The sequence below is a fragment of the Gossypium hirsutum genome, chromosome A05 (assembly GCF_007990345.1).
Source record: "Gossypium hirsutum isolate 1008001.06 chromosome A05, Gossypium_hirsutum_v2.1, whole genome shotgun sequence".
Taxonomy (NCBI): Eukaryota; Viridiplantae; Streptophyta; class Magnoliopsida; order Malvales; family Malvaceae; genus Gossypium; species Gossypium hirsutum.
In genome coordinates, this window is record NC_053428.1 from 30,546,581 (window position 1) to 30,571,485 (window position 24,905).

The window sequence follows — 24,905 nt, forward strand, 5'->3', positions numbered from 1 at the left end:
CTCCTTATCATCAAATTCCTCCAATTGTAAATTTTCCCCTGTGATTGATGACGTGGCATACGTGGGCCCCACACAATTTAATGAAAGCACAAAAGCACAGGATTCTTTCCCTGTGAGTGTTTACACACACGAATCAAACCCACACCGCTAAATCACCAAACCCTCTCTTTTCTCTAATTCACAACATTACCCCTATTTCCTTACACTTCGGATCCCTTATTCGCCTTTTCTATTAAAGGGTTTCTCGTAAATTCATTTTCATTTGAAGGATAAAATACAAATAAATAAAAATAAGAAAAAAAGATGTTAGATTTATTTATGAAAAAATGACGTGGAAATAATTAAACGGTGACGGAGAAAAAACCGGCCGGTAAGATTGGGCTCCTTATTTCCTATATAAACCCGTTTTCTCCCTTGACAATTCGCACATTTAATGGAAACTAGAGAAAGATCCTCTTATTTTTCCTCTCTAATTTTATAACCTAATTTCTCTCCTTTTTTCAATCCTGGCTCGGTACTTCTGCAGTTCTTGAAGAGGTAAAAGAAAAAAAAGAAAAGAAAATTAAAATAATTAAATAAATGGGAAATTCTCTCTCTCAACTGAATTTCTTTTGTTTTTTCTTTCTATTTTGAATTTATATGTTGGAACTTGGAGAAATGCTGGAAGAATGAGATTAGATTTTGAATCGAAGGACAGAGGGTTTGACCTTTTGGATTAACGCATTCTTGTTTGACAGTTTTAATGGAAGTGATTTATTTTGATCTGCGAAAGGTTTTAGTTTATGAAATCTGCGGATTTCAAAGAAGGTGAATGACAATGGAGCTAAGTGTTTAGATTTATGCTCGTTTAAAACCCTAGGATTTGATCTGGGGGCTTATATTAGGGTTAATTAGTTTAAACTATTATGTGCTTATCGAGATTAAGCTTAGATTAAGTCTAAATTAGGGATCTTATGATTCTAATTAAGTTCCGATTGGATTTCTTTTCTAAATTTTCAGTTAGTTAGGATTGAGGGTGAAAAGTTCTTCATTTTTTTTAATTGTTCACATTGGATTCAATTAAGTTAATTATTTGCTTTGTTTGAGTATATTGCATTTAATGCTCCTTCAGAAGTAATCTTGTCGCCTTATTGTGATTGTTTGTGGGAACTATTTTAATTGCGTACTGTTTGGTAGATAGATGATAATCTTAGATTTGTTATGCTTTACTTTTGAAACTGTTTATTGATTATTAAAGTTGTGCGTATGTATGTGGAGGTATCAATTTTGGCAGTCAAGCTAGTTGTTATTTGGTTGTTGTTTCATGATAGGAGATAATTAGCAAGTACATTGCTTTGTTTCTTACAGGATGTGCAAACTTTTGTTGCTTAACTGGATTTGGTTAAACTAATAACTTTTTATTGTATGTACAGCTTGTTTTCTATGTGGATCTTTTGCTGACAAGAAGACTAGTATAGCCAGTTAGATCTTGTTGGAATAATCATATAGCTTGTATGCATTTATATATGAAATGGGCTCCCGTGGAAGACCATTATTTGATCTTAATGAACCCCCGGCTGAAGACGATGAGGAGAGTGATCTTGCTTCCTGCTTCCAGCCACAAAAGGCACTTCCATCTGCTAATGCCCGTACTTCCGACTTATCTGTGACATTAACAGGTTCTCAGCAAAGAGTTAATAGTGACGGGTTCTTGCATGTGTCCTCTGACTTAGGTTTTCAAACATTTATACAGCCTAAAGCTTCTTCTTTAACCAAAGTAGATATTGAACTTGAGAGAGCAGAAGACCAGAATTCCAATTTGGCATCATCTTCTTCAAAGTCAAAATCAAATAATAGCAGGGAGACTAAAGGTCTTGTAGCAGCTTCCTCTGTTTCAGCTTCTACAAATGCTCAAGCTGGAGAAAGAGAAGGTGAATGGTCTGATGCTGAGGATTCTGCTGATGCATCTGGAAGTAATAGTATACATGAAGAGGTTAAAGCTTCACAAAAGCGAGCTATAAATGAAGTGATGGATCATTCTAGTGCTTCAGGCATGATTATTCAAAGTGTTAGTGCCACTGAAAACAATCATTCTCCTTTAAAGCTGGACCAGTTTCTAAATGATCAGATGGGCAACAGTAGCCAAAATTCAGAAGGCAGTGGAAAAGGTGATATAACCATTGATGGTCAGGAAGAATCTGGCTTAGTGTCCAAACAAAGAGAAGTTAAAGGTATTGAAGCTAGTCACACACTTAGGTGTGGGAATAATCTAGGAAAGAGGAAGATAGATCAACAGAAAGAAGCGATGCTGGGAAAGAAACGGAATAGAAAGACAATGTTTCTTAATTTGGAAGATATCAAACAAGCAGGCCCTATAAAAACTTCTACTCTAAGAAAGCAAAACCTTCCAATGCCAGTTGTTACTCGCACTGTGAAAGAATATCACATTGGTGAACGAATTGGCGAAAACCAAGGTCGGCCAATAAATGAGGATCAGAAGCAAGTTGATGTACCATGTAATGAAGGAAGCAATCCTGCAGTAGAGTCATGTGATCCTAAATCTGAATGTAATGGTGATATGAATTCTGGAGTACTTGCCAGGCCTAGGAGGTTAAATAGTGGCTCTGATCTTTCTCATTTACCAACCATTCCCAAACAGAGTTCATGGAAGCAACCTATAGATTCAAGGCAACTTAAGAATTCACAGTTTCCTAATAGGAAACCAACTCCAATCAGCCAAAGCGCTATGGACACAAAGATGGTAAACAAGAAACATCTTCCTTCTAAAAAGATAACTGCCACTACTACCTCTTATCATGACACATCTGTTGAACGTTTTATACGAGAGGTGACGAATGAAAAGTTTTGGCACCACCCAGGTAATAATATATGTGTGTGTCTGCATGTGTGCCTTCTTTTTATGGATTTACAGATAGCTGTTGAATGCTTTTAGACTTCCTTAATCAAGATATTCTTGTTCTCTTTTAAAGGTGCTGTTTCCACTGATTTATTTGCAATATCTGTTACCAATAGTTCTCTTGATCTGGTTATTTATGAGAATTTCCATTGTAGAAACAATTAATGTGACATGTCTTTGGAGTTGCTGGTTTCCTCATTTATTCTTATCCCTCCTTAAAGTATAATTATTTGTTTAATGGAACTTTTTCGTTAGGCACATGCATGTTATAGGAGATTACTTGGGTGAATATGCTTATTTTTTCTACTATTTGTAAAGCCTCAGAATATTTACCTAAGCCCTAATAATTTGTACAATTTCTGGAGCCATTGACATACAATACCGTAAAAGAAGGCGTATTTAATTAATGTGTAAAATGTATGATCAGAACTATTTCTTTCTTCTTCCCATCATGATAATTGAGTGAAGTTCCTTTTTCATTTTGCGTTTTTTTGGGCTTGGCATCTTTTAGATTGCAGTTGTACTTGACCTCTAATTATATTTGATTTCCATTCATCTCTATCTTGTTTTTTTTATCTTTTGTTTCTTTTGGTGTACTAAATATCTTATGAACTTTTAGCCCTTGTACTTGACAACGAATTTTCACTTAATATATCAGAAAACAGTGAACTCCAGTGTGTTCCTGGGCAGTTTGAATCTGCAGAAGAGTATGTCAGAGTATTTGAACCGTTGCTTTTTGAGGAATGTCGTGCACAGCTGTACAGTACATGGGAAGAGTTAGCTGAATCAGCTTCAAGAGATACACATGTAATGGTCCGTATCAAAAGCATTGAAAGGCGTGAAAGAGGTAAGAGTGGCTTAAAACACTTACCAGTCTACAACTTTGCAGTCTATTATCTTATTGATAATTTAGTTACTGTAGGCGGGGGGATTAGTAAGGTTGACAATTATGGTTTTGACCACTAATTTGGTTAACTTTTTGGTTCCAGGGTAAAAATGCTGTCATTATTTTTGGGATAGAGAATAATCTTTCTACTAGTTTATTAATTGGCAGAAATTTTTCTGTTGGTTTAGGATGGTATGATGTGATAGTTCTTCCCACTACTGAGTGCAAGTGGGTATTTAAGGAGGGTGATGTTGCAGTTTTATCTGCTCCAAGGCCTGATTCTGGTATGATATTGGAATAAGATTTCTTTTCAGATTTATTTAGGAATAATTAAAAAGAAGTAAATATTTTAGCAATGTTTATTTCTTATATCTTGCAGTTAGAAGCAAGTGGAGCAACACCTCTTCAATTGAAGAAGATGAGGAGGCCGAGGTTATTGGACGTGTGGCTGGTACTGTTAGGCGCCACAGGCCCCTTGATACTCGTGATCCTCTTGGTGCAATCCTTCACTTCTATGTTGGGGATTCCTATGACTCAAGCAGGTAATTAGAGAAATATCACTTCCTTATTTATATGTGCTTTGTTGCTACTGTTGATTCCTGCAAAATCTTAGCCAAATTTTCACAAGCATTAATTTTCTCTTTCTGTTTTCTAATGTTGAAATAACATATTAATGTTTATAGCAAGGTTGATGATGATCATATTCTACGGAAACTTCAACCCAGGGCTATTTGGTATCTAACTGTTCTTGGATCTCTTGCAACCAGCCAGCGGGAGTATGTGGCATTGCATGCATTTTGTCGTTTTAATGCCCAGGTACATACATTATTATCATTTTTAAATATTCCTGCGGCCAGATGCAGCAGGTCTTGTCGCTTGATGCTTCCTTACTATGGTTAACAAAATTTCTCTTGGGCACAGATGCAAACTGCCATCCTTAAACCAAGTCCAGATCACTTTCCAAAATATGAGCAACAAACTCCTGCTATGCCTGAATGCTTCACCCCAAATTTTGTTGATTATTTACATAGGACCTTTAATGGGCCTCAGCTTGCTGCAATCCAGTGGGCAGCTACGCATACAGCTGCTGGGACAAATAGTGGGGTGGCTAAGAAGCAAGAGCCATGGCCTTTTACACTTGTTCAAGGGCCTCCTGGAACAGGTAAGACACATACAGTCTGGGGGATGCTAAATGTCATCCATCTGGTTCAATATCAGCACTACTATACTTCTTTGCTCAAGAAATTAGCACCTGAGAGCTATAAGCAAGCTAATGAGAGCAATCCTGACAATGTTGCGATGGGATCAATTGATGAAGTCCTTCAGAACATGGACCAGAATCTTTTCCGCAGCCTTCCAAAACTCTGCCCTAAACCCAGAATGTTAGTTTGTGCTCCTTCTAATGCTGCAACTGATGAGCTTCTTGCGCGTGTTCTTGGTCGAGGATTTATTGATGGTGAGATGAAAATTTACCGTCCTGATGTGGCCCGAGTTGGGGTAGACTCTCAAACACAGGCTGCTCAGGCAGTTTCCGTTGAGCGGAGGTCCGAACAACTTCTGCTCAAGAGTTATGATGAAATTTTACAACATATGCGCACTTTGAAGGCTCGTGAGGCTATGTTATCTCAGCAGATAGCAACTCTTCAAAGGGAACTTTTTGCTGCAGCTGCTGCTATTCAGTCTCAAGGATCTGTTGGTGTTGACCCTGATATTCTTGTTGCTCGGGATCAGAACAGGGATGTATTGTTGCAGAACCTGGCTGCAGTTGTTGAAAACAGAGATAAGGTTCTAGTTGAGATGTCTCGCCTTCTCATTGTAGAATCCAGGTTCCGTGCTGGCAGTAACTTCAACTTAGAGGAAGCCCGTGCTAACCTTGAGGCCAGTTTTGCCAATGAGGCTGAGATTGTTTTCACTACTGTCTCAAGTAGTGGCCGCAAGTTGTTCTCTCGCCTTAGCCATGGTTTTGATATGGTTGTCATTGATGAGGCTGCTCAAGCCAGTGAAGTTGCGGTACTTCCTCCCCTGTCTCTTGGTGCAGCCAGATGTGTACTTGTTGGGGATCCCCAGCAGCTTCCTGCAACGGTCATCAGCAAGGCTGCTGGGACCCTCTTATACAGTAGAAGCCTTTTCGAAAGGTTCCAGCAAGCAGGATGCCCAACTATGTTGTTATCTGTGCAATATAGGATGCACCCTCAAATTAGAGATTTTCCTTCTAGGTACTTTTACCAAGGACGTCTTACTGATAGTGAAAGTGTTTCCAACTTACCTGACGAGGTTTACTACAAGGACCCTTTACTTAAACCTTATATGTTCTATGATGTTACCCATGGCCGCGAGTCTCATAGAGGTGGATCTGTTTCATACCAGAATGTGCATGAAGCAGTATTTTGTTTGCGCTTATATGAGCATCTACAGAGAACTATAAAATCTTTGGGTGTGCCAAAAATCACTGTGGGTATAATCACACCATACAAGCTGCAATTAAAATGCCTACAACGTGAGTTTGACAGTGTTATAAAATCAGAGGAAGGGAATGATCTCTATATCAATACTGTGGATGCATTCCAGGGCCAGGAACGTGATGTTATAATTATGTCTTGTGTCCGAGCCTCAAGTCATGGGGTGGGCTTTGTTGCAGACATTAGGCGAATGAATGTTGCTCTTACTCGTGCCAGAAGGGCTTTATTGGTATGATTTCTATCTTCTATTATTCTATGGTACCACTCTATAGCTCAGAACATCACCGAACTGCTTGAAGTCATGTTTGTTTCAGGAATTAACATTGATGTTTGAACAGGTTATGGGTAATGCCAAAGCTCTGGTGCAATCCGATGACTGGGCAGCCTTAATTGCTGATGCCAAAGCTAGGAATTGTTATATGGACATGGATTCTCTCCCCAAGGACTTCCAAAAAGACTTGGTCTCCAAAGATTTTTCTGGGTCCAGGGGACTTGGTTACCCTCCATCACAAGGTAAAGCTTCTAACACAACGAGTTTCAGGTATGCTGGACCGAGACATAGATCAGGAGATATGCACATGGACTCCAGGTCAGGAACACCACTAGAAGATGCAGGCAAGTCGATTTATAGGAATGGTAATTATCGGCCATTTAAGCCACCTATGGAACCTTCCTTGGATAACTTTGATCAGGCAGGTGATAAATCTAGAGATGCCTGGCAATATGGCACACAGAAGCGAAACTCAGCTGCTGCTCTGTGGAAAAAGGATTCTTAGCCATTAATTATTTGCCTACAAAATATTTGTGCACAGTGAAGATCCTGGGAGCAAAACTTCAATCCTTGTGATTGAAATTCGTGAATAGGTCTTGGCTCCACAAAGGATCCAATGCAGTAGCTCGAGTTATTTATCTGTTCAGCCAACGCAATTTACAAAAAGTTGGTACCACTGCCTGATTTGTGTATGATACTTGCTGGTGGGCACCAACATGCTTTTGCTCAAGGCCTCTTACTGTTTTTGCTAAAAATCTGTCTCTGCAAAGTTTTTTCCTGGTATCTTGCAAGGAGATGGATGATTTTGGGGTAGGATCTATGAAACTGTACCCTAGATCCACCCACAAGCTTCGAAGGTAAGAAATAAATCATGAAGTCAAAGTTTTGTACTAAACAACTTGTGATCTTTATGGTTGCTTTTACATATAATTATATTTGTAGATGTTTCATCCAGGAATTGATTGCTGACATCGAGTATGGTTCTGCCTAACCAACATCACTTAGATTGACTACTGAGAGCAAATTGTTGCAATCTGTGGCATGACCTGGATGAAAGTCTTTGATACATCTGGGCAGTCATCCTGGTTTTTTGGCCCTTTGGTCCTGTATCTCTCTCCACAACATTCAGCTGACCCGCAGTTCCTGAATGCATTTGTTTATGCTCTTCACACTTGAAAGATGCTTACTTCATTACATGCCTTAAGGTTGCAAATGCTTGCAAAAATCTTGAAGTCTGCTCTGCAGGATGTTTATGCAGAACCGACACGGTTGTGAAAAGCACAGCCGGTACACACAGATGAAGTAAACTGACAAATTTTGAGGTCCGCAATGTACGGGTTTGTTAACTGAATATTCTTTATTTTCTTTGTTGCCGTTTTGTGTCGGCAAAGATTAGGTGATTTTCTTCCATAATTCTGTATAGAAAAGGAAGAAAAGAGTACAGAATTTGTTTTTAAGGGAAAATCTCATAGCGTAGGAATTGTGATGTTAACTGACTTTGTACATACACCTTCTTCAGGTTCAGTATCCTGTGGAATCATAGAATTCTTTCACAATGTTCTAAAGCTTTGTTCTTAGAAAGAAAAGAACAAAAATCCAGAGATTTGAAATTCAAGTACCCAGGATTTATGTTATTTCTCTTGTGTTTGTCAGGTATATGATAAAAAGACAATTTAAATATTAAACTGGGGACAGATCATCTTTTATACTTGTTCCGTTAGGAAGGTGATACTACTAATATATTAAAGCATTATAAAAGAAAAGGTAATCATAAAATTTATAAAATTTTTTTTGCTAATTTTATTTATCACATTAACTAATCTGAATTCGTTCGACGGAACATGATGAAATTGATTGATTTGAAATCGTCTAGGAAAAGAAGATTTATGAAGGAATCAAATTCCATTCCATGTATTTGGATCTTATCCGATAATGCTGTCGCCATCGAGCACACGTAAACATATCCTGGCACCATTAAATCGACAAAGTTGGACGGAGCTGTTTCAGGGCCACTTTTGTACCTTTGTGCAACTAGTAAGTCCACGTAAACCTACCCCCATAACTTTATACCATCTTCAATGTTTGAGCCAGCTCAGCCAGGCAACAGCAATGAACACTGGCGATTGTGTTTTTAAGAAAAAGCATATTTGCAGTCTTCTAATATCTAAGAAATCAATCTAATATCGAAGAAAACTCAATTCACTTGAGTCGAATTTTACTATTTCAGATCGATTCAATTGATTGGTTTTTATTTTTATCCTTTTTTTCAAAAATAACTTTAATATGTTAGGTCCCAATATTATACTTCTAAATCGATTCTTAAATTTTAAAATGTTTAATTACACAAGTTTAACTGTATCCCAAAACTGTCTAGGTTATAAAAGTTTAATTGTATCTTAATTACATCAACTAGATCATTTCATTAGTAAAATTTTTAATTTAACTATTAAAAGATATGTCAAATTTTATATGACATAATTTAAAATCAAAATTTTAAAAGAAGTAAAACGTTGTCATATTACTTTTTAAAGAAAGAGTGAACGATAAAGATCTATAAAAGCTTATAACATATATTTTTACAATATTTGTTTTCTTTAAAATTTATATTTTAAATTATTTACATAAGATTTGATGTGTAATTTAACAATTAAACTAATTATTTTAGTAATGAAATGACCTAATTGATGTAACATCGATAATTTGGATATATAAGAACTTTGAAGTTTGGAGATCAATTTAGAATGAAGGTCATAGATTGAGGATTTCTGATGTCATTAACTTATATAAATGTGCATTTTTTATTATAAAAATAAAAAGTAAAATTTAGAAGACAAAAAGAATTCAATCCGAATTTAACTTATAAATAAAAAAATTGAATCAAATCAAATTAGGGTCCATTTAGAGAGACACTAAAGTTTACAATGTAATATTGGTATAGATTCAAATGCAACAATGATGAATAATTCTTTTGATACTTGGAGATAAGGAGTGAAATAGTTAGATTAAATCTAAACTCTTATGCCCTGCAACACAATAAACTTGTTACTAGATTAAGAAGTTGTTGAGAACTTTATCAATTATTAATAAAAAAATAAATATTAAAATCATGGTAATATATCAAATAATATTTCCATCTATACTAAAAAAATTATTCAAAAAAACATTAACAAAGTTCCCTTGACTTGGATCACTTTCGTTTCAAGGAGGAAATGACAGATTAGTATGGAAAGTTGATTTCAACGAGGTCTTCACAATTAAAAATGTTTATTCCCTCCTCTTCAGAGGAATTCCTACACACCTTTCAATCGAGCTCAACAACTTGCCTGGGGTAATCTTTGGCAACTTAAAATACCTTTCAAAATCATCATTTTTTTATGGTTTTGGAACTACTGCCTCTCCACTAAAGACCTATTTTCGAGAGGGCTCTCCATCAATGATAATATTTGCCCACTTTCCTAAGAAGATAGGGAAACCCCTACTTGCCTCTTTTTACACTGCAGTTTTGCTAGGGCAGTTTGGTCCGACTCCCCTCTTGTTCTTCACTCCGATTCTCTCACAACTCATTCATCTCCGGTTGGATTTTTCACTGGCTCCAAGGAAATTGTATCAACACTCAAGATTCAAGAAACTTCTACACTGCTTCAACCTGCATCCTTTGGATCATATGGAAATCAAGAAATTAACTCATCTTTAGAGGTTCTAATTCATGTCCTATAGGGCCATTACAAGAATATCGTATCTTTATATTTCCATTCTCAGTGCCTATCATGCTCATTCTTCTCGGGCTTTTCATTCAAGGAATCAACCTGCTCTCAGCCTTGGTGATCAATTCTCCCATCGGTCTCTATCGTCCTACATTATTAAAAATCGTCAAAAGGACATGACTAGAGCAGCAGCTATTGTTTAAAACTCTAATGTGCTCCAACTGTTGTCCATTCAAAACTTCATGTTTCCCAGCAATATTCAGGCTAGAATTTTATCCTCCGTGCAATTCTTTTATCCCTTTTAAGTCTCATAATATTTCTTCTTTTTAAGTCTCATAATATTTCTTCTTGTAGGTTATTGAATAAAGACAAGAAATGGATCAAGATCATTCTTGGATGCACCAAAGTAGGGTGAAAACTTCAACCAGCATTTAAAGACATCTATAACCTCCTCCAATTTATTACCATTGGACAACAGCCAGATGACAACCTCATTCTAGGAAGAGAAACGGTGAAGTGGGCAACATGTGCTTCGAAGACTTTCATTGGCTTCTCTTGGCCATAAATGTACCAAAAAACAACTATGATAGAGGTGATTCAACTATATTTTTTTTATCATTCAATTATAAAACAATATAAATTGATCACTCAAATATTAATAAATTTATTTTTTTTGTTACCTAACTGTTTAATTGTCTTTTTAGTTACTATCTGGTTAAGGTAACAATAGAAATATCTAAAAATCTAATATAGTTGGGTGACAAAAAAGATAATTGAATAATTAAATGATAATTTTGTAACATTTCATAGTTCAGTAAACAAAAAAGAAATTTATTAATAATTGGATGATCATTTTATAACTTTTTCATAATTAGATAACAAAAAAATTATAATTAGATGACTACTAATGTAATTTACTCTTTTTATTTAAAATAATTACATAAATTTATTTTAGCCCTAATCGGGAAAATACAAGTGATATAAGTAGATATAAAATATTATTTGATCTTATAGAATGGTTTTCCTATTTCTTCACCCGAGCATGAAAGATTGTATAAAACTGTAATTACACGTCATCTTTGAAAAAATGACAAATAGAATAGGTATTCTGAATCAATTGTCTTCGCATTTTCCATTAATTTGAATAAAGATAATATCTTATATTTATATTCAAATATTTTTTAAATACAAATATTGAACACAGGTCTTCCAAATAAATAATTAAAAAAAAAATACAAAGATCCTGACAGAAGAAATCGCATATTTTATATTAGAAATTCAATAGAATTCAGAGAAAACAGCATGCATATCGTATTCATATTCATATATGACAAACTAGCAAGTAAATTAGACTTCACAGACCGCCACTCTAATCATCTTCCTCCTGGTACACCTTCATTACCTCAGCACAACCAGCTTCAGCCTTGTTGGCCATAAACCCCATTGCGTTGGCAAAACGGGTGTTGGATGAAATGCCGTTGAAGTTGGTCAAGACCACGCGTGCACGTTCACGTCCTGATGACATTTCAGCGCACTCCGGCTGCGAGCTCTTAACGAGAACAGCGTCACAGATCTCATCCAAATGATCCTCGGAGACAGCGATCTTGTATTGTCCGGTTGAGTCCGTGTGTCCTTCCTTCTCGTACACGACATCACCGGTCTTCCGGTTGGAACATACCACCTTAACCTTGGCACCTGACAGGAAACCAAATGTACCATTAATCAAACCTAACAAACCTAACAGGTAACGGCATATACTCAAATCTTGTGAAAAGTATCTCCAATCTATCAACAGCAATCAGTTAAGAACAATACTATGTTCCATCTCCATGAACGACCATTTTTGTATTCCATTAAGCTAAGCATGATTATGAGAGTCGATCCACCTAAGACTTCCAAATAAATCAAAGAAAAACTCTGAATATCTTAAACATATCTATATCCATGTTCGAAACTCACGTCATAATCCGAGTAACGTAGTACAAAACTATGAGCAAAGCTATCATTTTTGGAACCGTACTTTTTCTTAAAAGTTACAACTTTGAACCAATCTGCTCTCAGTTGTCAAATTCTAAGTAAAAAGGCTATAATTTTCATGTTTTTAGGCTACTTAAAGCTTATACTATACCCCCTTTTCTCCCCAGATTTGAAACTTTCCAGGTTTCAGTTAACCACAAGTCCAACTTGCCAATATTTTATGTTTCAAACATACCCCTAATTTCTTCACTAACGAAACATCAAATCCCCTGAACCACGACACAGAACTACACGTGCACACACAAAAAGAAACAGATCTAACAATGTCAGCAACAAAACACACTAAAAAACAGGCATAGGGAAACATAGAAAAAACATATAAGAAAGGCAAAGATGAAAAGTACCAGCCATGTTTCTAGTCTTTGGTGTTTCAAACCCAGCACGGCAATGGTCACAGTAAACTTGACCTTGAACCACCAACGGGTTCTTCACCATGCGTGTAGCACTAACAAGACATGGAACCACAAATAGTGCAATGAACAGCAATAATTTGGCCATTTTTTTTTGGCTCTGGGTTTTTCTCTTGGGAATGTAATGAAGTAATGGGAAGAAGGCGTGGAGATTAAAGTCAAGATAAAAAAGGGGGATAAAAAGAGGGTGATGATAAAGTGGAGTGATATAAGGAAATTAAACAAAATGTGGGAACAGAAAATGATAACCGGGCAAGCCGCGTTAACAGAGTGTAATCGTGTGTCTGTGGATGGAGGATTTGTTAAATACTGGTGAATGGAAAGAGTTGAGATGGTGAGGTGGCGAGGTTTGATTGGTGGGAGATAGAACCAACTCCAAGTGGGGACGTCATCAATTGCAGGTTTCACTTTTCACGTTAGGAACGTTGTGCAAAGCAAGCAAGCATAAGTTGCGGGATGGCATTAGCATTACTTCTTTCATTATTTTTCATTTTTCATGTATAATTACTTATTTAATATTTTAATTTTATAAAAAAATTTATTTTATCGAATCATCTTAAAATAATTTTTTCTTTTTAAAAAAATTTAAAATTTATATTTTTTGTTGATTCATCTAAAATAAATAAAAAAATTTAGATATTATATACATGTAAATTTTATCGTGAATGACACTTAAATTTAATTAATTTTTAAAATATTAAAAAATATTTGCTGACATATTATCTATATGGTAATTTATATGTATACCATATTAATAAAGTTAATAAAGATTAAATTTTTTATCTATTTTAAAGTAATTTACTAAAATATATAAATTCAATAATAATAAAAAATTAAATAAAATGTTAAAATATTTTTTTTTGTAAAGACAAAAAAAGTCATTATGCCTTTTGTCCAACGCCAATCACGCAGGCTTGCAAGGCAGAAGATTTAATGGGATGGCATTGCTGAAGGCGCCTGCTATAGATGGGCTTAATGCACGGTTATTTACGAGACGTTTAAACATTGTGGCTCAATTATTTGTGACATGGTTAGGGAAGGTATTACGAGTACGATTCTTGGAGCATATGGTTATTTGTTAAGGATGATAATTCTGTTCAAGGATTTGAATGTTTGCAAAACACTTTATATTAATTTTGCGAATTCTAGATTATATTCGAATTTAGATATTAAAATTATTATATGTTGCGAATATAAATAGATCTCTTGAGATTTATTATTTGAATTTATATGCAAATTTAGATAATTCGTGGATAATTCAAATATATTAATTACGAAATACTTAAAATTTTCTTCTCATAAAGTTTGAAACAAATACCTTTGATACATAAAGGGTTAAATATACATTTTAGTACTTGAATTTGTCTTCAACATTCAAATTAATATTTAAATTTTTTTTATCTAAGTAGGTACTTGAACTTGACTTTAATATTCAATTTGGTACCTAAAATTTATTTTGATTCAATTAAGTACTTAAACTTTGCTTCTTGGTTCAATTTGGTACTTGAACCTAACTTTTTGATCCACATTAGTATTTACAACAAATAACTTATTTAAACCAATTTGTTCAAGTACTAATTCGAACCAAAAAGGTAAGTTTAGATACTTAATTAGACAAAAAAAGTTCAAGTATCAAATTGAACCTTGACACTAAGTTTAGATACCCAATTGGATAAAAAAAATTTAAGTATCAAATTGAACCTTGAGGCCAAATTTAGGCACCTAATTGGACAAAAAAACACATTAGGTACCAATTTGAATATTGAAGCCAAATTTAAGTACCGGAATATATATTTACCCTACATAATCCATGTTTTAACCATTAATATTTCTCTTAAACTTTAATTATAGTTTACACAAATAAATAAATAACGTATAAAAACATAACAAAAATATTTTCCTAAAATAAATATAAAACTTAATAATAAAATTAAAGTAAATATTTTAAACATGTTAATTTTATTAGGAAAAATATATATATTCTTTAATATTTTTTTATCTTAAATCTCATGCGGCCTTTATTAAATCTTTTGTTCTGTATCTGTAAATCTAACCTAACAATATATAGAATCATAGGAATTCCTAAATTTTTCATACCCCTTTTATTATTTGACCAACTCAATTAGTTAAATTGTTTTAAACCAGTTTTTAATTAATAATTAAATAATTAAAACAAATAGTATAATATAAATTTATTTTGTAGTCAACCAATTTTGCCTGGGCCCTTTTAAAGTATTAAAATAAGCCAAACAAATAAGTCCAGGTAAATTAAATAAAAAACACACAAATAAAGAATCCAAATTCAGAAGTCCGATGTCCGGTTACAAATATTTGGGCCAAAAATAATTTAAACCCAAAATCCCTTAATATAGATTTAACCCAATTACATAATCCAAGAGAGCTATACTAAAAAATCCTTAGTTCAAACAGCCCAAACCCGAAAGGAATATTAATAGCCGAGAGCACTAGAAGTTTTTGGAATGTGCCAGAACAGTGCCAGGGGGTTGGGCTCCCACGAGCAGTTTCCCTGCACGGCCTCTTTCACGTGCACCTTTCCCCACTCCTCCGTACGGCCGTTCCTGCAAAGAACACACGAGAAGAAAGAGATAACCGTATTCACAGCAAATGACAGCAATGAAAATGTAATTTTATTTTTATTTTACTCTATAAATCCGGCTATAAAAAGCCGTTGAATGTACTCTAAGAGATTTACGCACACTATACGCATACTGGGCACACAGAATAGAAGAAAAGCAATAAAAATTAGCAGAGGTGATTTCACGTTTTTTTTACTTTCTCTTTCGACTGTTCTCAATCTATTTTCTTCTTAGTTTGCTCGTTTTTACGTAACTTGAGGCCGATGAGAGCCCCAAATACTTCTGCGATGCGGATGTAAGGGCGAGAGGTCAAGCAACGTTGAAAGCTCCTTTATTCTATGAACCTCTTTTCATTTTTTTTTAAAAAATAACACGAGATTTGAGATTTCTTTCAAATAAAGAAGAAAAGGAGTAAAATATATTTACCAAATCCTTTTAGGCATAATCGAACACCTTCAATGGCGAGGTTGGGTACTGTTTGCATGCTGTTGATCACCAAAACTATGGTGGTTCGGCTGCTAGCAAAGGAAACCCTAGCGATTTGATTTCAAAGATGAGATTTTGGGCCAAATTGTGGGCTGTGTTTGGGAAAGAATAGGGAAAGAAAGGTCTTAAATGACCTGTTAATGAAACAACACCGTGTAAGAGGGGGGTCCGCCTGTTAGTCCGTTCCAGGACCCGGATCCGAACCTTTGTGCTTCAAATGGGATATTTATGCGGATAGTCCTTCCCCTTTTGTGCCGTGTTTCAATTTGTCCCTATTTGCGTCTCACATGTTTTTTTAAATTTCTCCTAAAATTTGCGTGTTTTTGCAATTGGGTCTGCGCTGCAACACTACGTTTTGGGGCCTGGACTATTCTCATTTCTAGTCCCTATACATTCGCGCACATTGCACATTAATCCTATTTGTGATTACTTTATTTGTAAATTGACCCTTTTGTTTTAATTTTGTTTTAATTAAGCTTTTATCATCTTTTTAGTCACTGCATATTTACTCTCTATTACATGCTAGATTATATGTTTTGATATTTTTAATAATTTCGGCTCTTTTATTCTATCATTTTGATAATTTGTATATTATTTGCAATAAAATTTATTTTAGTTTATGTATGCTATTAATTTTATGTTATTGTGTAATTTCTTTTGAATTTATTTACATATTTTAATGTTTATATTTCTTGAAATTCATTTATTTTATGCGTCATTTAGGTTATCATTAAGCATATATTTTTGGATTTATATTTAATCTACATAAGTTATTAAAGCCATGTTATTTTTTAAAATATATAGCTTTTTAAATTTGTACCTAATTGTTTTTTAGTTTTATTAAATGTATAGTATATGATAAAATTAAGTTAATTTTATAATTCATATTTTTGTTCCATGTTATTTTAAACATTCAATTATTTCTAAAATTTCTTCACATGTATATAACCCATATTAAATTATTTTACTATAGTCTACATTATTGATTTCATATTAATATTTCTTTTATGTATATATATATATTTAAAATTATTCATGCGTATAATGCGTTTATTTTAAGAATTATATGTTAAATCATGTCATTCATGTATTGTATACATTCTCATATTTTATTCTCCTTGTATATGTATTATTTATATGTACCATCAATCCAAACCAATTTGTTACATGTAAAATTATGTTATATATTATTTGTTTTAAAATTTCCTTTATAAATATAGTTTTATGAATATACATAACCAAATTTATGTATTTTGTAAATATAGTTTTTTACCTTTTTGTGTATATGATTATATTTTCTAAAATTTGTTACATGTATCATTTATATATTTACTTAATTTTTCATACATTATTAATTTCATGCTATTTTTTACAAATAATTATTTCTAAATTTATTTATATACACGTTTTTTATGAATTTTTTATGTACATTATATCCTATCATGTGTTTTATTTTTCTTTTATATTTTATATGTAATTTAAGCTACCATGCATATTTGTCAATTTTTAAAACTTGTGTTTAAAATATTTTGCATATTATTCGATTCAAATGTTTTATTCTACAATATTTATTTCAAATAATTATATATCCCTAGCTTTCATACCAACTTGTCAACTTATGTTATGTGTTAATTAATTCATCATTATTTTGAATATGTCTTATACTATATTGACTTGTAATTCCATTTTATTTTGTACATATTTTGTGGATCGTTTTATATTGTGCCATGTTAATTATTGTTGTATATTATTTTTGTATTGACTGTTCACCATCCATGATTAAGAATTTGGTTACATTTTACTTAGAATAGTTGTACATAATTGTTGGATTTATTAATTTTGACTTGTTGTATCCTATTATTTCATGTTCATTAATCCTTTCCTATGCAAATGTTTCGATACAATGCATTAAGTATTCCATCTATTTTAAAACAAATAAACGTGTTTTGAGCGAATTTCTAATTTTCTTTATTATTCAAAAATTTTGAAATAAGGCAATATCCAATATTTGGGAATTCGGAAAATCGTGCTCAATCGTACTGGGTATGATTTTTTCGGTGAACTAAATATTTGAATAACCTTTTATAATTTTAGTGTACGAGTTTTCAAAAGTCAAAAATCAATTGTATTTTTAAAGGTATAAAGGATCGTATCCAATCGTGCTGGGTATAATACTGCATATCTTTGAAACGAGAGAATTTTGACGCTAATTTGAACTATTCAAACATTTTAAAAAGAATCATACTTTGAAAAATCTTTTCTTTAAAAAACCTTTTGCTATAAGGATAGCATCAAGTCAATTTGGTACCAATTTTTGGGCGTAATGAGGGTGCTAACCCTTCCTCATGCGTAACCGACTCCCGAACCCATTTTTTGATTTTATGTGGACCAAATTTATTTTTAATGGAATAAAACGTTTTAATAGGTGGCCCAATCACACCTAAATCAAGAGATTGGTGGCGACTCCACATTTTTGTTTTCAAAAGTCGATCCCTATTGTTTTCAAAATAAAAATTAACAATAGTCTTGTTATGCCTGAATTAACAATGAAAGAAGAATGTTACTTCTTAGGGCATTGACAAAGTACTCCGGATCCCCTAAACACAGATTGAGCTCAGAATGGTCCTCAAGAAGTTGGTACGGAGAAGCTCAAGCTGCGATATCTGGGACATCTAGCTTTCCATTTTTACCTTTTTTTTGTTATCTTTGATTACCTTTTTCTTTTCAGGTCACGTCCAATAAGTTTCTTTCTTGGTTGCATTTGCTTATTTGTTTCGAGATATGTTCTCAATTAATTCCTTTCTTGTCCATGGTTATGATCTTCTTCAAGCATTTTGCATTGAAATAACGATTTTTGGACTAATAATACTTTCATAAAGGGAGTTTCGCATATTACTTTGGGGAGTTTCTAAATAATACAAGAGCCTGAAATAGGACTATTGTTTAAAACCCACCAAGCTTAAGGGTTGGAAATATTTAAGCCCAAATTGATATTATCTCCTTGGATTTTTTGTCAAAGATATTGGTTGAGCAAAAAGAAAATTACATTGGTGTTATAATCCCAGCAAAGAGCGAGTAATGAGGTTATTCTCAAGAAAAGAAAAATGCTATTCTGTATTCATGCAGATATCAGGCATATCCATCTGTTCATTATACCCAAGGAATGGTGTAATAGATCAAATTGATTGAAGATCCTATACCTCTGAGTTACAGCAGGATGGATAGAAGAAATCAAATGATTATTCCCCTGAAGTTGCAGTGGGAAGTTCAAACTTTATGTCCCAGAAGTCACAGTGTAAGGGACTCTGGAATTATGGCGGGGCAAGCTTGCTGAACAAAATGTGATTGTTTCTTTGGGTTTTCTGTCAAGAATATCAACCGAACAAGATGGCAGCATAATAAATCAGTGATAGTGTCCTGGTGAACAACGAGCAATGATACCTTAAGGTTTTTTTTTAAAGAAGGAAAAAAGATCATTCTCATTTTTTGCATTCATTCATAACACATCCAGTTAGGAGCATTTGATTCATTTCAATCATAGCATCCTAATTATTTGACATAAGCATCACATCTAGTTAGGTGCATTTGATTCATTTTGATCATAGCATCCTAATTATTTGACATAAGCATCACATCTAGTTAGGAGCATTTGATTCATTTTGATCATAATATCCTAATTATTTGGCATAAGCATGATACATGAAACCGAGTCTACAGGACAGGTTCAAGAGGACGGTGTAGTAACATCCGTGAAGTCAGATCTTATATTCCTGAAGTTGCAGCGGAATGGATCGAAGATTACAAACCTTATCTCCCTGAAGTTATAGTGGAGCAGGTTGAAGTGTCAATTGCAGTAAAGCAGATCATAACAAGTCTTATCTCCCTAAGGTTGCAGTGGAGTAGACTGAAGATTGCAGGTCTTATTTCCCTAAGCAATAGTGGAACAGACCAAAGACGACGAGTCTTATCTCCATGTACTGGCAATGGAGTAGATTTAAGTCACCAGCCTTATCTCCTTGAAGTTACAGTGGAGCAGGCTCAATATACAAGTCTTATCTCCCTGAGGTTGCAGTGGAGTAGACTGAAGATTGAAGATCTTATCTCCCTAAGCAGTAGCCGAGCAGATCGAAGATGGCGAATCTTATCTCCATGTATCGGCAATGGAGTAGATTTTACCATTGGCCTTATCTCTCTGAGGTAGCAAGAGAGCAGGTTGGCGATTGTAGTCTTATCTTCCTGAGATAGTAAGGAAGCAGACTGAAAATTGAAAATTTTATATCTCTAAGTAGTAGAGGAGCAGATTGAAGATGGTGAATCTTATCTCCATGTATCGGCAATGGAGCAGATTTTACCACTGACCTAATCTCTCTGAAGTAGCAAGAGAGCAGGTTGGCGATTGTAGTCTTATATTTCTGATGTAGCAAGGAAGCAGACTGAAGATTGAAAATCTTATCTCCCTAGGCAGTTGCGGAGCAGATTGAGGATGGCGAATCTTATCTCCATGTATTGGCAATGGGGCAAATTTAAGTCACCAGTCCTTTTTCCCTAAAGTTACAGTCAAGATTCAGCAAAACCGGGCAAAATTGGCCCTATTTAAAGTCTTTGCTCTATTCTCGTTACACGACAATGAGCAAAGAGGGGCAGCTGTAAGACCCAATTTGTGCCCGGGCTTACACCAAAACCAAAACCAAAAAATAAAACAAAAAATAATAAATAAAAAAAATAAAACCAAAATAATTTAAAAGTCCAGTCCATTTACATTTATTAAACAATAAACCCAACCTAATAAACCTAAATCCAAAAGACCCCAGGCCCAAAAACACCAACCGAACTTTCGGCTAACCCTAGCCAACAGCCACTGCCGCAAACACCATCAGCAGCCCTAACTCTTCACGCCCCACGTCGACAAGCTCACGAGCGGCTTCGCCATGCCATGCCTACCTGCAACAAAATAACAGAATAACAACCATAACAGTGCAGCAATTGACAGAAATAAGCCAGCAAATGACAGCAAAAATTAGAGTTTTTTTCTAAAATTTTTTATTTATTTTGTAAATCGGTTATAAAAAGCAGAGAAAAATCAATGTAAAAGAGGGAGAATTTGTTTTTTCAGAGAAAGATTTTACGCATACTAAATACAATCAAAGATTAGAAGGTGATTTTTAATCTATTTTTGGCATTTCGATTTGTTTTTTTTTTTCCTTTTTTCTTGCCTGCACTTTTCGGCATATAAAAAATAAAGAGAAATGAGAGAGGATTACCTTCGTGGGTGTACCGTCGGGGTCCTTGTCTCCTCCGTCGAAATCGAAGTTTTAAACGAGGATTTTCAGGTGAAAATCAATTTTGAATCTCGGCTTTAATAGAGTTAAAGAGGGCCTTCTCATCATTCATCGATTTTAATGGTGAAAATGGTGGTTAAATGGTGGATGAGGGAAGAGTTTTTTTGGTTCGGCTGAAGGGGGAAGGAAGGAGGCTTTAGTTTTTTTTTTTTTTTTGCTTTGATTCTTTTTCAAGTGGCTGAGTGTTAGTCTAGGTTTTTTAGTTTTGAGTTATGAGATTTGGTTTTTAAGGGATAATTGCACAATTCGTCCCTCCCTTTCGCGCTATTAGTCAAATCGAGTCCTGTTCGATTTCTTTTGCATTTTTTAATTTTTCTTTGGGATTTACATACCGTTTCAATTTAGTCCATGTCTAAATGCTTTGTTTTGAGATCTGGAACATTTAGCTTTTCAACCCCCGCGTATTTGCGCGCGTTGCGCTTTCGTCCTTGGTTTTGTTTCAATGCTCTACCTTATTTATTAATTATCTCTTTGAATTTGATTTGATTTCAATTAAGTTTTTATTTCAATCTGTATAATTCATTTTCTAATTCATATAACATTCATTTTTTAAGAAATTTATTTCTCTACATGTTTTGAATTACTTTGGTATTTTACTTTGTTTTTATTTTTATTTTTTTTGTTTAAATTATTAAAATTATTATTTTAAAAGTTCCTTTTATATCATCTTGACTTGAAATTATGTATGATATTATGTTTATTTTTTTTTATTTTTGTAATTATACATATATATTTTTTGATAAAATTAGTTCAATTTTGTATACATTATCGTTTTTACATTATTTTATGTAAATATTTTCTTTGAAATCAATTATATATATACATTTTCTTTTAAATTTATTTATGTATAATTTGTTTCAGGATTCTATTTAAAATTGTATATTTTGTTTATTTTAGACATTTTCATATATTAGCATTTTTGTATACACATTATTTATATTAAGATTTCATTTCATGTATATTAGTTATTGTGGATAAATCAATCTTGTTTCGAATTATTTTGTATGATCATTAATTTCGTATTATATAAATAATAGTTCATATACGTTCTTCTATATATTTTTATACGGTTATATTTATCTTTAAAACTTTCTAACATGTACATCAATGGTTTAAAAATTTTATATTGACATCCATTACTATTTTTATGAATATAATTTATATTATATTTTATTGATAAATTTTGGGTTTAAATTATTTTTGTATAGTATTCTTTTCAAAGTTCTTTTTATAATACTTATTTTAAAAATTCATTTATATATATATATATTATTTATTCTATATTTTTATTTATTTGATGATTTATTTCAAATTTTTGTGAGTATTATTCACTTATATACACACCCCTAGCTCTTATAAATTATTTCAAGTTCTAGCATATGTTATTTGCTCATCAATTAATCTTTTTTAGAAATTGTTTTTGTATCGTATTAGTTTTATGTTGTTTGGTACCTCATGTGGTAATTGTTTTTATATTATTTCATATATATTTGTTACACCACATTTGCTTGTTTTTATGTATTGTTAAATCAATCGTTGCTCACCCATGCTTGTGAATTTGGTTATTTTGGATTAATTATATTTAATTATTCGTTTCATATTTTAGTTAAATAAGGTTTTGTTATCTTCATTCACCAAGTACTGTATTTTATGCATGTATATTATCCCATGATTGTTATTTTTTCTTTTGGTTTATAAAATGTTGCTTTATGGTCTTCAATTCTTTAAAATCAATTATTCCATTTTGTTTCAAATAAAATCAATGCATTTTGAGATAATTTACAATCATTTATTTAAACTTCTTTGTTAAAAACAAGACAATATTCAATATTTAGAAATTCGAGAAAACATGCCCTACCGTGCTGGGTACGATTTTTCGTTGGACTGAATATCTGGATATCCTTTTATAATTTTTGACCTAAGAGCTTTTGGAAATCAAAACTCAATCGTGTTCTCAAAAGTATAAAAGATCATGTCCTATCGTGCTGGATGTGATGCTTTATACCTTTGAAATGAGAAAGTTTTGTAATATCCTAATTTTGGTCCTAGTAGGAATGGTGGTTCCGAGACCACAAATCTGAGATAGAAATAATTATTTTGAGGTCTATGATATGATTTCATGATTGTGTGAAAATTTCGTGAAGAAATTCTATGCATAAAGTGCTTCATTTGAAATTAGGGACTAAATTGAATAAATTGCAAAACTTATGTTCTAAAAGCATTTTGCATAAAATTGAATTAGATTATTAACTATAGGTCCTTAAAGAGTAATTTGACCAATTTATAAAAAAATTTTGGACAAAAATGGGCTTGGAAGGGTAAAAATTTAAAGAATAGTAAAAAGGGTATTTTGGTCATTTAGGGGTAAAATGAATTAAAAGACAAATTTTAAAACCCAAATGTGTCCATCTTCAACCCCATGGCCGAATATAGCAAGGAGAAACCATGTCTAGGGTTTTTCAAGCTTCCAAGCTCGATTGTAAGTCCGTTCTAGCCTCGTTTTTAATATTTTTTATGTTTTTGGAGTCCCGGTAACTTGATTTAGCTTATGCTAGCAATAATTTAACCTAGGGTTTATATTTGGAAAAATACCCATAGGTGAAATTTGTGTATTTTGGTGTTTTATGATAGAATATGAGGTTTTAAATTATGTTAGACAACTTGTGCTACTCGGTTTTAAGTGAAAACGAGCAAAAGGGCTTAATCGGTAAAAATACCTCATAGTCATAAGTACATGTTAGAGTGAGAATTTGATGTTGCCATAGAAGGTAAAAATGATCAGCATGTCATAAAACATAAGAAAATAGGCTGAAGTTTAATTTACGAGCTTTGGGGCAAAAGTGTAAATATGCAAAAGTTTAGGGGCAAAACTGTATTTTTTCCAAAATATGATTTTGGGTCAATTTGAATAATGTGAGTCCTAATTAGACTATATTTTAAATAATAGAGTAAGGAAAACTGAAATTCGGGCTAAAATGGGAAAAATACCAAGTTGTGGACGAAATGGTAAAAGTAGCCATTTTCGCATACGAGGTAAGTTCATATGTAAATGTTGGTAACATAGTTATTATTTTAAATGTTTTAATGTTATTTAAATGATATGATAATTATTATGAAATATTATACTTGTGATAATTGTTTGATAATATGTCAAATTATGTGATATACTTGGAAAATGTGAAATACTACCGAGTGTCGGTATCGGCATTCCGTAGAAGATGGTTGAGACACATGATTGGGAAAAAGGTCCCATTGAACCTTAGGAATGGATTAGGATACAAGTGACATGTCACTAGGATATTTGGGCATCCGAACTCGTTGAGTTGAGTCCGAGTTCACTTATGGATGCGAATATCCGAACTCGTTGAGTTGAGTCTGAGTTCAAGAGATGTAACTAGGCATCCGAGCTCGTTGAGTTGAGTCGAGTTCACTTATGGATGCGAACGCCCGAGCTCGTTGAGTCGAGTCCGAGTTCACTTATGGGCGGGTTACATGGTAGCTTGGCTACATATGTGGCACTTATGTGCAAACTTTCCATGTATCCGAACTATATTCCGATGTGTTCAACGGGTAAAATTCTACTCAAATGGAGGAATACTCGAGATGAAAGGGACGTATTGGTAAGTGTTGTGAAATGGATACTTTGAACAGGTATGTACTTAACCCTCGGGTTGAAAACTCGATATAACAACAATATGGTAAGATGATAAATGAAAATATGATATGAATGTCTTGGTGATGATTATGCAAATGATGTTTTATGTTTGCTTATATGGTTATATTACTTGCTATTTGCATGTGAACTTACTAAGCATTTATG

General features: G+C 33.4%; 2 protein-coding genes and 1 long non-coding RNA gene across 4 annotated transcripts; 1 reads left to right on the forward strand and 2 right to left on the reverse strand.

Annotated features, from left to right (window-relative positions):
• Window positions 1-383: 383 nt before the first annotated feature.
• On the forward strand, window positions 384-8,146 carry LOC121203091 (uncharacterized ATP-dependent helicase C29A10.10c). Of its 2 annotated transcripts, none has more exons than XM_041112175.1 (9): window positions 384-537; window positions 1,413-2,858; window positions 3,555-3,743; window positions 3,971-4,066; window positions 4,162-4,324; window positions 4,466-4,598; window positions 4,704-6,470; window positions 6,580-7,369; window positions 7,455-8,146. In XM_041112175.1, exons 2-8 carry the CDS (start codon window positions 1,511-1,513, stop codon window positions 7,015-7,017), a joined length of 4,134 nt encoding a protein of 1,377 aa, XP_040968109.1. In that variant the 5' UTR covers window positions 384-537; window positions 1,413-1,510; the 3' UTR covers window positions 7,018-7,369; window positions 7,455-8,146. The 2 variants fall into 2 exon arrangements, with proteins under 2 accessions (XP_040968109.1, XP_040968108.1); XM_041112174.1 differs by having other exon boundaries at window positions 7,468-8,146.
• A 3,314-nt stretch (window positions 8,147-11,460) lies between these two features.
• LOC121229042 (olee1-like protein) lies at window positions 11,461-12,950 on the reverse strand. Its single transcript, XM_041112176.1, has 2 exons — window positions 12,598-12,950; window positions 11,461-11,911 (listed from the first exon to the last, which is right to left on the reverse strand). Exons 1-2 carry the CDS (start codon window positions 12,749-12,751, stop codon window positions 11,586-11,588), a joined length of 480 nt encoding a protein of 159 aa, XP_040968110.1. The 5' UTR covers window positions 12,752-12,950; the 3' UTR covers window positions 11,461-11,585.
• A 1,981-nt stretch (window positions 12,951-14,931) lies between these two features.
• On the reverse strand, window positions 14,932-15,897 carry LOC107926908 (uncharacterized). Its single transcript, XR_001692337.2, has 2 exons — window positions 15,687-15,897; window positions 14,932-15,242 (listed from the first exon to the last, which is right to left on the reverse strand). It is a non-coding gene; the product is annotated as an uncharacterized lncRNA (long non-coding RNA).
• Window positions 15,898-24,905: the final 9,008 nt, after the last annotated feature.

Coding starts and splice junctions, on each gene's coding strand:
- LOC121203091 (XM_041112175.1), top strand. CDS start 1,511: ATGGGCTCCCGTGGAAGACCATTATTTGATCTTAATGAACCCCCGGCT. Junction 3,744..3,970: donor CATTGAAAGGCGTGAAAGAG/GTAAGAGTGGCT, acceptor CTGTTGGTTTAG/GATGGTATGATGTGATAGTT. Junction 6,471..6,579: donor GTGCCAGAAGGGCTTTATTG/GTATGATTTCTA, acceptor ATGTTTGAACAG/GTTATGGGTAATGCCAAAGC.
- LOC121229042 (XM_041112176.1), bottom strand. CDS start 12,751: ATGGCCAAATTATTGCTGTTCATTGCACTATTTGTGGTTCCATGTCTT. Junction 11,912..12,597: donor AAAGACTAGAAACATGGCTG/GTACTTTTCATC, acceptor GTTTCCTGTCAG/GTGCCAAGGTTAAGGTGGTA.